The sequence below is a fragment of the Lemur catta genome, chromosome 6 (genome assembly GCF_020740605.2).
Source record: "Lemur catta isolate mLemCat1 chromosome 6, mLemCat1.pri, whole genome shotgun sequence".
In the NCBI taxonomy this organism is placed as follows: domain Eukaryota; kingdom Metazoa; phylum Chordata; class Mammalia; order Primates; family Lemuridae; genus Lemur; species Lemur catta.
In genome coordinates, this window is record NC_059133.1 from 58,466,962 (window position 1) to 58,480,084 (window position 13,123).

General features: G+C 43.1%; 1 protein-coding gene and 1 pseudogene across 2 annotated transcripts; both read right to left on the reverse strand.

Annotated features, from left to right (window-relative positions):
• Positions 1–1,586: 1,586 nt before the first annotated feature.
• On the reverse strand, positions 1,587–2,283 carry LOC123640415 (annotated as a pseudogene). Its single transcript, XR_006735976.1, has one exon. The product of XR_006735976.1 is annotated as an NADH dehydrogenase [ubiquinone] 1 beta subcomplex subunit 8, mitochondrial-like (transcript).
• Positions 2,284–2,468: 185 nt separating this feature from the next.
• On the reverse strand, positions 2,469–12,719 carry DNAJC22 (DnaJ heat shock protein family (Hsp40) member C22). Its single transcript, XM_045555001.1, is given in 5 exon segments — positions 2,469–2,508; positions 9,859–10,040; positions 11,008–11,352; positions 11,354–11,966; positions 12,637–12,719. Coding segments are annotated over 3 exon segments (1,020 nt in total). The 5' UTR covers positions 11,849–11,966; positions 12,637–12,719; the 3' UTR covers positions 2,469–2,508; positions 9,859–9,860.
• Positions 12,720–13,123: the final 404 nt, after the last annotated feature.

Below are 13,123 nucleotides of genomic sequence, written 5' to 3' on the forward strand. Positions count from 1 at the left end.
AGTTGAACAAGTTTCAATCCCTTGCAGTGACTGGGAGAAAGAGATTTCAAGGAATATGGAGCAAACAAAACAAAACAAAAATCAGCTTCTCAGGGAGTGAACTTCAAAAGCCAAAGCAGTGGCATGAGATGTGTGTTCAAACAAAGCTCTAACATGAAATAGACTGCTCCGTATTCCCCTAGGAGATTAAATGACAACTGAAAAACATGCCTCAATTGGAGCTTGCCTTGAATAACACCCCAAATCCAACTTCACAGTTGCTGGGTCATTCTCAACAAAAGGGGAGGACTGCACTCTGGCGATGAACCTGCTAAGGTGCCACTACCAGACTCTTTTTTTGAAAAGTGAAGGGGGCAGAGGAGGGCCATATTTTACCCTTGTGACAGCCTTATAGCACCATCTGCAGTTCCCAGCCAAGACTACAAGAACCTATACCTCCTGTGAGCTTGTTAGGACCACCCACTGTTAAAGGAAAAAGAAAACTAAGACATACAGTACTAAATTCAAGTTAGGGAGTCCTTCAAAGCCTCCTGGGTCCTAGAGTAGATGCAAACACAGCTTTAAGACAAAGTGCCTAGGAAAAGTCTAAGGGCCTCAGTTGTCTCTAAGCCAATGAGTCATGCTTACATAGCAACCAAAAAAAGCTAATAAATTCTTAGGCTGCTTGATTTAAAGGATGATATATTGTTCAGACCTTCAGAACTTAATAGCCCCACAGTACCCCGTTCTGTCTGAACACATTTCAGAATTGCACTTAGTTCTGGGCACCACAATTTAAGTGCAATATTGACAAGAGCTATAAAAAATGTTCATACCCTTTGACCCTGTAATCCCACCCATGGGAATTTATTGTAAGGAAATAATTCAAGAGAATAAATGAATTAGAGGCATGAAGATATTGATGCAGCACTTTACAACAACATACATATATAATGTAGATGTCTCTCAAAAAGGGAATATTATACAGCATTAAAATATAATGATGTTATTAAAAAATAAAATAAATATAATGATAATGCACGCTACATGTTTGAACCTTGAAAACATTATGCTAAATGAAAGAAGCCAGACACATACAAAGAGCAACATATTGTATGATTCTGTTTATCTATTTATTTATTTTATTTATTTTTTGAGACAGAGTCTCACTCTGTTGCCCGGGCTAGAGTGCCATGGCATCAGCCTCGCTCACAACAACATCAGACTCCTGGGCTCAAGCAATCCTCCTGCCTCAGCCTCCCGAGTAGTTGGGACTACAGACATGTGCCACCACGCCTGGCTAATTTTTTCTATATATATTTTTAGTTGTCTATATAATTTCTTTCTATTTTTTAGTAGAGACGGGGTCTCGCTCTTGCTCAGGCTGGTCTTGAACTCCTGACCTCAAGCGATCCTCCCGCCTCGGCCTCCCAGAGTGCTAGGATTACAGGCATGAGCCACCACGCCCGGCCAATTCTGTTTATCTAAAATGTCCAGGATAGGCAAACCTATAGAGACAGAAAGTAGATTAGTGTTTCCAGAAGCTGGGAGGAGAAGGGAATGGAGAGCGATTGCCAATGAGTATGGGGTTTCTTTTTTTTTCCCCTCACAGCACTAAGTTTTAGTAGGGATTCCATTAAGGTTAAATTTCTAGGAATGAGGGAGTCCTAGTTAGAGGGCACAAAAGCCCACGAAGCCTCCTCAGATCTCATAGTGAACCACCAGCTCAGGTTCTCTAGTAGGATCTGAGCCTGGTTCCACGTACAGATTATTATAAGGATACTGTTTTGGCCCCACAGACTGGTAGGTATCCTACCTAGAACATGAACGTCACAAAGGCCAGAAAGCCGAAGAGCTGCTTACACATGATATTCCAAGACACAGGTGGGGGGGATATGCCTGATATACATGTGTAGGTCACAGTGCATCAGTTTTACCCCAGTTCAACCGCAGGTCTGAGTGGTCCCAGTCACACCATGGATCCTTCTGCTGTGACCTGTCAGGGATCTTCTGGCGGTTGCCATACCCCATGCCATCATGCAGGCAAGGCTCATAGTCTTCCACACATATATTATACTTCTTGGCAGCGGTGGCCCATTCTTCTAGGGTCTTAGGATAGGGCCCTGGGAGCATGTCCTTGGTAATGTGGCAGGCTACCCACATACCCAGCGGTACCATGATCCAGGCTGCCATCTGTAGCCATCAGACTGTTAGGACCCCCACCCTTGTTGCCATCATCTTCATCTTCTTTTGAGTAGTAGCAGCAGTCCCCAACCTTTTTGGCACCAGGGATCATTTTCATGGAAGACAATTTTTCCACGGACCGGGAGTGGGGTGGGGTAGGGAATGGTTTCAGGATGATTCAAGCACATCACATTTATTGTGCACTTTTTTCTATTGTTATTACATTGTAATATATAATGAAATAATTATACAACTCACCATAGGTTGGGGACTCTTGGAGTACGGGATTTCTTTTTGGGGTGGTGAAAACATTCTGGAATTATATAGTGATGATGACTGCACAACCTTGTGAATATACAAAAAACCAAAAAATGGCATACTTTACAAGGGTGAATTTTATGGTATAGAAATTATATCTTAATTAAATATACATAATGACAAAGTCTTTTATTTATTTATTTTTTAGAGACAGGCTCTCATTCTGTTGTCTAGGCTGGAGTGCAGTGGAACAATCACAGCTCACTGCAACCTTGAACTTCTGGGCTCAACCGATCCTTTCACCTCAGCCTTCTGAGTAACTAGGACTGCAGGTGCATACCATCAATCTGGCTAAGTTTATTTTTTTGTAGTGACAGGGTCTCACCATGTTGCCCAGGCTGGTCTCGAACTCCTGGTCTCACATCATCTTCCTGCCTCAGCCTCCCAAAATGCTATCACTACAGTTGTGATCACCATGCCTGGCCATAAAGTCTTCACAATAATGTAAAAAGGTGCTTATTAAACCATAAGCATTTTTACATCTTACTATGAAGACATCATCATTATCAGTAAAGGGAAAAACAGTACAAAATTAAATCCTTATAAAATGATGTACATTTATGGATGAGAACATGAATAATTAAAAACAAACAGTGGGCTGCAGATGAATTTTTGGGGGATGCGGTGGTCATTATATTGTTCTTAATCCAAGTAAATATTAATATCTTATTTTCTTCCCAAAACAATGTCCACAAGAGGGCAGACAGAAGATGACAAATCAAACCATTTAACCATTTTTTTTTTAATTTTTGGAGACAGGGTCTCGTTATGTTGTGCAGGCTAGAGTACAGTGGCATCATCACAGCTCGCTACAACCTCGAAGTCCTGGGCTCAAGCCATCCTCTTGCCTCAGCCTCCCAAGAAGCTGAGATTACAGGTACGTGCCACCATGCCCAGCTAATTTTTCTATTTTTTGGTAGAGAAGGTGTCTCGCTCTTGCTCAGGCTGGTCTTGAACTCCTGGCCTCAAGCAATCTTCCCACCTCAGCCTCTCAAAGTGCTAAGTTTACAGGTGTGAGCCACCACAGCCAGCCCCATTTAACCACTTAACATAAGCTTCAGCTGAAAAGTTGGGAACCATAGAATCCAGTATTGAAGGCAATTTTTCTTTTTTTTAGTTTCTAGGTATTTCTGTGTTTTTTCTTTTCTTTCTTTCCTTTTTTTTTTTTTTTTTTTTTTGAGACAGGGTCTTGCTATGTTGACTAGGCTGGACTAGAACTCCTGGACTCAAGCCATCCTCCCACCTCAACCTTCTGAGTAGTGCACACCCCACTGGGCTATGAAAGCAGTCTTTTTTTTTTTTTTTTTAATCCTAGCACTCTGGGAAGCCGAGGCCGGAGGATCATTTGAGCTCAGGAGTTCAAGACCAGCCTGAGCATGAGTGAGACCCCATCTCTACTAAAAATAGAAAGAAATTAGCTGGACAACTAAAATATATAGAAAAAATTAGCCGGGCATGGTGGCACATGCTTGTAGTCCCAGCTACTCAGGAGGCTGAGGCAGAAGGATCACTTGAAAGCAGTCATAAAGGTCATCTAAGTCCATCTAAGTCCGTCTAAGTCCATCTAAATCCATCTGGGGGCAGTGGCTCACGCCTATAATCCTAGCACTTTGGGAGGCCTAGGCAGGAGGATTGCTTGAGGCCAGGAGTTTGAGACTGCCCTGGGCAACAGCAAGACCTGGTCTCTATAAAAAAAAAAAAAAAAGAAAGAAAGAAAGAAAAATTAGCTGGGTGTGAAAGCATGCCTGTAGTCCCAACTACTCAAGAGGCCAGGAGTGAGAGGTTGCAATGAACTATGATAACACCACTGGACTCTAGTCTGGGTAACAGAGTAAGACCTGTCCCAAAAAGAAAAAGAAAAAGAAAAAGGTAATCTAAGTCCAACTCTCTCACGTCCTCACATTACAAGAAAAAAACTGAGGCTCTGGGTGGTAAAAGCTCACCCAAAGTTACCAGGCTGGTCAGTACAAGAGGCAGAAGTAGAACCCCATCTCTTCATTTCTTCATCTCTCTTTGTTCCACCAAACTACAGTGCCTCCTAATCAAGGTGATGTTTATTGTGGAAAATGGAAGATTTAGAGGGATATGAGATGAAGGGCAGGTTCTCATCAAGAAAGGGCTTTTTGGTTTTGTTCTTTGTAGCAAGAGATAGCAGGTCTAGAAAGAAATTACAAGGAAGCAAATTTTAGGCCATAAAATAACTTTCTGACCATTAAAAGTGTCCAAAAGAAGGGACAGGTAGGAGATTTCTAACTGAAACAAAAGCTAAAACGGTCATCTCTAAGGTAACCTGTTTCCAAGATTCTGTACTGTACAGGTGCTTAGGCTAGAGGCCTTCTCAGTTCCCTTCCAACTCTTTAAAGGGTCTATGAATTTTCGATCTGTGGAAGTGAGAGACTACGAAATCATTGGATTTCATTAAACCAACTTAAGTAGAGAAAAGGAAGACTCACTTTTTAATGTCTTAGATTTTTATTTTTTGTTAAATTTCTTTTTCTTTTTTAAAGAATACATTTTGTTTTTTACTTTTTATTTTATTTGTTTTCTTTAGAGACAGAATCTCATTATGTTGCCCAGGCTGGAGTGTGGTGGCTATTCACAGGCATGATCATGTCTCACTGCAGCCTCAAACTCCTGGGCTCAAGCGATCCTCCTGCCTCAGCCTCCCGAGTAGCTGGGACTACAGGTGCACACCACCACACCCAGCTATTTTACTAACTTTCTACTTTCAGCTGATTTTCATTACGTCAGGTCCTTTGGAAAGCACATCCCCAGAAAATTCTCTCAGGGATTGTAATGTCCTAGGGCTGGTGGGGAAGAGGAATTCCCTCACAGAATTTCTCAATTTGTATGATTTTGTGCCACTTTCTTCCTTTAAAAAATTGCCTGAGCTCCACCACTGGCTATTATGTATAGGAACAGACACCCTCTCAGGGTGGGTGGACAGTCTGCTCCTGGTAAGGACTCAATTTCAGTACCTGCTCACAGTACAAGAAGGAAGAGGAAAATCCAAGCCTGACTTAATCAAAAAGTCTTTCCTACTAGGTGGTAAACATTCTTCAATCTCTTTCTCACTTCTCACCTAGTACCCCAGCCCATATCCACAAAACTCTCTGCTGTGGAAAACTTAGCACCAATCCACACTGAAGTGACCAGTGATTACAGAGCTGTATCACCTCATAAATTATAAATACCTCAGCTTTTCTACATAGAAGGACTGAGACTCCAGATGTCAGGGAATAGCCTCCCTAATTGAAATGAATCTTCCAGAGGATGTACAGAGAGTTCTGCAAGGAGTATCTACAGGTGAAAAGGGTCACCAAGGAGAATCTGCAGGTGAAAAGAGTCACCTTATAAGCAGTTCTCCATTTCCTCCCCATGAAATTCATCTTACCCTTGAAATTGTATCATTTTGAGGTCTTTTACTATCACAACTGGCTCAGAAGATCTCTACCAGTTTTAAAACTGTAGCTCAAGAATTGGCTGGGCATGGTGGCTCACACCTGTAATCCCAGTGCTTTGGGAGGCTGAGCGGGGAGGATCCCTTGAGGTCACAAGTTCAAGACCATCTTGGGCAACATATTGAGACCCCTCCCCCATCTCTACAAAAAATTTTAAAAATTAGCTGAGTGTGGTGGCACACACCTGTAGTCCCAGCTACTGGGGAGGCTGAGGGAGGGTGATCACTTGAACCCAGGAGTTTGAGGTTACAGTGAGCTATGATTGCGCCATTGCACTTTAGCCTGGGAGACAGAGCGAAACCCTATCTTTAGGAATGAAAAAACAAAAAAAACCCACCATGGCCCAATAATGGCCAAACCCAAATCTCTTCCCTGGTCCCCTCTAAATAGCTAAGCAAGGCTGGAATGTATTTTTCTTATTTATAAAATGAGAGAAAGAAAGTAGAAAATGGGGATTGGGCCACATGTAACCCCACCACTCCAACACTATCCATCATTCTTATTTACTTCTTTCTAATCATTCTGTGTAAGCCTTCATACAGTAATTTACAGGAAGACAAGAGGTAATTTTTTACAAATACAAAATACACTAATACACTCTAGGAAAACTCAGCCTTACAGGTAGAACCTTCATTCTATACCAGCTAACCTCACTAGGCATTTAAGCCCTATTTCCTTACATAGGCTGAAAGAGAGAAAGGGAACTACTAATTCTTAATACATTTGCTCATTCTACATATGCTGTCTTCTTTATCACAGCAACTTTTTAAAAGTAGATACTATTATCTTAATTTTAGAGGAAACTAAGGCTCCAAGAGGCTAAAGAAATCCTAGATCAAACAGCCAGAAAATCATGGACCCAGATCCAAATCCTAGTGCTAGTCCTTTTGACTCTAAAACCCATGCTTAATGTCAAAAGGCAAGTCATAGACTGGGAAAAAATACCCACAACACATATTACAAACAGTTAAGATTTCTAACAACCAAGGATATTACCAAAATAAATTTGATAGAGACAAATAGGAACACAATTTAAAAACAGAGAGTACAATTAACCAATTCACTGAAGAGGAAATGCAAATGTTCAATAAACATTTGAAAAGATGCTGAACTTCACTAGGAGTCAGGAAAATGCAAATTAAAGCGATTAGATATTATTGCTCACCCATCATCCTGACAAAAATTTAAGGGTGATAACATTCCAGGGCATTTACAAAGAAAAGCCACTTTCTTACATGCTGGTGAAAGTGTAAATTGTTACCACCTTTTCTGGAAGTAACCTGACACAATATCAATGAAAATTTAAAACATGTCTTCTATTTGACCCTACATTATCACTTATTGGAATCTAGCTTCAAAAAAACAAAAAGCATCAGTATATATATTCAAAGATATTTAGTGTAGCCTTGCTTATGTTGGAAAAACAGGAGCTGCTCATCAGTAGTTCCCATTCAAATAAATTAAAATATATCCATATTTAATAACAAAAACTCATAATAAAATTTAAGAACAGTAAAATAATTTTCCAAATCTAGTATAGCCCCTAATCACTCCTTGGTTTCTTTTACTTTTTCTTTTCTTTTTTTTTTTAACTTTCTAAATTAAATTTATTCCAGTTGTTGAGAAGGTATCCTAGTGGGGTGTAGGGAGTCCTTGTTGTCAAGGGTGTAGGGAGTGCTTGTTGTCATCCCCATTCTGAACAGACTTTCTGTTAGACCTGGGGGCTTCTTCAGACCTGTCAGGGAACTGTCCTTCAGGTCCGAATAGTGCAGTACAGTCTTAATTTGGGGTGCAGCTGGGAGTCTCCCTTGGTGTCATCTGGGTCACCAGGAAGATGACATAGGAAAGAGACTCCCAATGCTGAGAGCCACTTGAAGTACAAGTGGGTCCTTGGCAGAAAAGGCTGGCTTGCAAAAGAGGTGGACACAGGTTCCCCCACGGTTGTAGAGTTTGTCCTGCCAACTCCACTCCTGAGATGCAGATGGCCTAAAGTTTGCTGGAAAATACCTCTTTTTTCTTATAGACTATTTTTAATGTATTTACATTTTGCAGATATAGTGCTACATATCATATTAATAAATTACTAATTAATAGCCTATGAAAATGCCCCATTAAAATTCCATGTGATATCTGACAAACTGTGTTTTTCAAAGGAAATGTATCAATTTTTGGCAACTTTAAAAAGGTATGAAAGTTAATTTGGTCTTGAAATCATGGTATATAAGTGAATTCAATGGCAAATTTTTAAAAGTTTTTGTATATGTTAATGCAAAGAAAAAAATCTACAAATTTCATTCCTCTCAATTGATCAGACCATTTTCTTAATCTTTAGAGAATATTAGCCGACATAATTCTACTTTAAAATATATATTTTCTATGTATACACTACTCAGAGTTAACATCCAGAAAAAAGAAAAAAAAAGTGTAGAGATTGTACACACATATAAAAGAGCTGCAGTCAAGATAAATAATTTTGACATCATTTTCCTGGTCTCCAGTCTTCCTTGGAAAACTGGGACATCCTGGGCTCTTTCTTTCACACCTGGTAGTTACCTTGAATTAAATAAGGCCCCCTCGAGATGCTCAAGCTGCTGGTTCCCTAGGGTTTCCCCAAAGTTCCCCAGGGATACACAAGATATAAAATCACGAATCTTTCCAGGAGTCCCTGTAAAACAATGTTACCTGTCCCTCCTCCAATATCCCAGTATGTTATTTACAGCTCTTACAACATTTAGTTCAAAACACTGAATAAGGACTTTGATATCTGTGTACCTTTGATATCTGTGATGGGGTGTTATACTCCAGCAGATTGTATGCTCCTAGGGAGCACGCTGTGTAGCTCAGAATCAGACCTCAAGTACTGGGCAGATTTGAGAATTTAGCCAGTCAAATCACCTATGTAAAGTTTAAGAACTCTCCAAAAATACTTCTCCAAGCAGAGGAGTCTGTGATAGGGGACTACCCCCTACTCCACAGCAGCTTGTTACTTCTTGGGAAAAGGGTAGCTGCTGGAAAGCTCTCCTATAAACGGAATTAAAATTTTTTTGAAATTTTGAAATTTAACCCCAGTCTTACCCATTAGTAAGGGATTATTCTACAGAATAAATCAAATTCCTCTTGTCATAGGACAGCTTGTAAATATTAGACTTTATATTTTTTCTTCAATCTTCTAACCTAGTGCTTTACACATTAAAAAAAAAGTTAAATAACCTTCCTCCCACATGAATGTACGAGGGGTGGGACAAGGTGGTATATTCGCTAAGATAGATAGATACATATATTTTCTAATTTTTTAAATTGATACATAATATTTGCATATACTCTAAAATGGGGTCCCCAACCCCCAGGCTGCAGACTGGTAAGCCTGTTAGGGACCGAGCGTCAGAGCTCCGCCTGTAGCCACCCCCTCACCCCGTCTGTGGAAAAATTGTCTTCTGTGAAACTTAGGAACCAGAGGACTGCACAGCAGGAGGTGAGCAGCTTGCCAGCCAGCAAAGCATCATCTGTATTTACTGCACTACCCATTGCTTGCATCACCACCTGAGCTCTACCTCCCTGTCAGCCCCCAACCCCGGATCCGTGGAAAAATTGTCTTCCATGAAACCAGTTTCTGGTGCCAGAAAGGTTGGGGACTGCTGCTCTAAAAGATATGTTATTGGTTTTATAATATGCCTTTCACTCTCTGGTTTTAAGAAAAATAGTCAAGACTATAATAGGCAAGAATTTAGAAATTCAGAACATAAATACATTCTTCTGCTATAATCTTTCTCAACCCTTTAAGGTTTTCTCATCTCCACTGCAAGCAGATAGTTTCTTTAATGCTGTTGGAATGCCCCTCATGGGCAAAGCTAGACTTGAGACAAGCTACCCAGCTCTGCTGGGAAGAGTCCATCCTTAGGGGGAAGTTTCTTCTCACCTTCAGGGTTCCTTGGGCTTCTTGGGCTGACTCAGGATTTCATATGCAGCCTGGATTTCCAGGAAGTGCCTCTGTGCCTCCTCTGTCTGGTGCAGGTTGTGGTCAGGGTGCCAGACCTTCACCAGCTCCCGGTAACTCCGGTGTATTTCTTCATTTGTTGCCCCTTCTGAGAGGCCCAAAACCTTATGGAAATAGAAGCTGAAAATTAGAATCTCACAACATTGTCAGGGCATCTGGGCCTCTTCCTGCACCTTTGCTAATCAGGCTATGGTATCTCTGGAATGGGCTTCTACTTACCCATGGGAAAAGACCAGCACCTCAGGTGAGAATTCCAGCCTTCTGAAACATAAACAAGCTCTGGATCTCATGGCAAGAGGCAGGATTTGCCTTTAATCACAACTGCCCATGTTCCAACCTGGAACTTCACAAGATCTCTGACAAGATCTCCTCCCCACAAAAGAAATAAGTGTATATATGTCCCTCCCAAAGACATGTATAAGGATATTTACAGTAGCTTTATTTATAATAGCCCCAAAGTGGAAACAACCCAAATGTCCATTAGCAATACAGTGGATAAATAAATTGTAGTATAATCATACAATGGGATACTATACAGCAATGAAAATGAATAATTTACAATTGCATGCAACAGTATTAATAAATTTCATAAACATAATGTTTAATGAAAGGTGCTAGATACAGAAGAATACCTGCTGTATGATTCTGTTTATTTGAAGTTCAAGAATGGCGAAAACTAATCTATGGTGATAGAAGTCAGAATAGAGGTTACCTCTGAAAGTGGGAGTATAGATTGGAAAGGGGCACAAAGGAATCTTCTTAGTGCTAGAAATGTTCCATACTTTGATCTGAGTGGTGTATATCTAAAATTAGTATATGTTATATACTAATTGAGGTATATATGTTATACCTCAATAAAAAGTAAATAATAAACATATATTTTTCCCACTCACTATTAAAGCCTCTGTAACCTTTGCCCATTGCACACAGATGCCAAAAGAATATAGAACAGTCTTCCTGGGCCTGGCCAGCAGAAATGAGAAAAGTACTTCCACATGAGGGATGCCAGTTCCAACAAGGCCTAACACCCAGAGCCATCCCAGACAGGAATGAGAGGGAAGAAAGCCTTACCTGGTAAGCCAGCTGACGCTTCTCATCCTGAAAACTGTGAACAAACTCATAGAGCTTCTCCCACTCCTGGAAGTAGCTGCTGTTGAAGCCAGGATCCCCTACCAGTAGCCTCCAGATCCGGTAAGGCAGAAGAAGGACAGACTCCATGAGGCGGCCAAGAAGGGGGAAGAAGCTGAACCAATTCAAGAAGGAGCCAAGGGTTTCTGCCACATAGCTGAGGGTGGCAGCTGTGTTGCAGAGGGTGCTGTATGCCAGTGGGCCCGTGAAAGCAAGGTAAGCCAAGCCCAGCCGGTAGAGCTGCACACTGAGTGTCTCTGACTTCACTGAAGCTTTGTAGCGGCGATGGCTTCTGGGCTGTGATGCTAGCAGCCAAGCTGATGGGTAGGATGACTATGGGGCGGCCATAAAAGATAGGGGAAGTAAGGAATGCCACCCCTAGAGTGTTCTTAAAGTCAGAGGTCTGGTTGCCAACAGTAGCCACCAGCAAGACCCCTAAGCCAACTGCCAGTGGGAGGGCCACAGTGTAGAAGCTGGCCATGGAAGAAAGGCTAATCAGAGCCATGAGGCCAAAATAGATGCCCACTACGATCTGGGCAGTAAAGCGAATGGGACTCAAAGGGGGTGTCCCCTCTTCTGGGCTCTGCCTCTGGGCTTGGGCTCTGTTGGCCTCAGCTACAAAGCTTGGGAGCTTCCAGAACTCCCAGAGCCAGCCCAGCCCACCCCCACCCAGGGTAAGCATCCAGAGCAGGGCGTGGCTGTCCCTTCCCAGGTACAGGTGGTGGAGCCCAGCAGGGCCCCCCACAGCCCAGAGGGCATAGGTCACCAGGAGCCCCTTGGCCATCCTTTAGGGCAAGGGTCTCAGAACAAGTCCAGTGGCACCTGACATTGCTCAAGCGCAGAAATCTCAGGGTCCTCTGTGAGAATCATGACCATAATGGCCCCAGAGTTATCTTGAGACCCTAAAAGATGGAAAAAAGCACAGTCATACAACTATATCCAGGCCCAACACAGTAACCATTTCTCCTTCTAATTAAAGCCAAATCCAGAACTACCTGAGTCCCTGGAATGCTAGTTATCCCATGTCCTCTGTCCCAGCACCTCAGTCTTGTTCTTTACAAACACAGCAACTCCGAATTAAGGGGAGAAGATTGTTTAAATTCAGACCTCCAGTCAGACCACTAACCCCGGAAAGACTCACCGAGGGAGTGTGAAGAGGAAGGACTGAATAGGACCCCTTTCCAAAGTTCCCATGTATTTTGAAAGCCCCTTCCCTGTCCCCTCCTCCTTAACTCCGACTATGCATGCCCTCGGACACCTGGCCCAGGCTCTAGCGCCTCTCCAGCCTTCGCATCTCTCCAAACCATGAGATATTTTCACAAGACACTTTGAAAGGGGTCCTGAATTCCCTCCACTTAAACATCTTGGAAAACTGCATTTTGACCTACACTTTGCCACCCCCCAGCTCAACCATCTCCTTCCGAGGCAGACTTGGAAAGCCTCTCCAAAGCTGGACAAATGCTCAGATTATCAAACCAGATGCCAAAGCGTGCCTGCCGGTCGCCCCTCTACGTGGAGTGGGCCTCACGACCACCAGCCAGGACCCGCTAATCCCAGGTTGAGCGGCCGTACCTGGGTGCCCCGCTCCCAGACCGCGCCAGACCAGTCATTTCCTGTCACCAGAGTCAAAATGGCCCCTCTCACTGAGCTCCCACTTCCACCCAAATGGACTTTGTTTTTCTGTGTCTGCTTCGTCACCGAAGTCAGGCCGCCCTGGGGCGGGCCCCTCCCCTCCCCAAGGCCCTCCCTGGTCCTCTTGGGATCACCCTCCCGCCCCGACTCCTCTCGCCCGCCCTCTCAGGAAAACTCGGTTGAAGGCTTTCCAGACGCATCCCGCTCTAACGGGCTGGTGCAGCGCCCCACCCCAGGCGAAGCGCGCCTCCTGCACCGCGGCACCACGGCCGCCAGGTGGCGCTGCGGCTCATGGAAGGGCGGGTCCGTGCGGGTCCCCAGACTTACCTTGTCCAGATGCCCAGGCGTAGCAGCCCAGAGCGGCCTCTCCCGAGGGACTGCCCGGCGGGAGCATGGAGATGGTCCCACCTGTGGCGCTGAAAAAAAA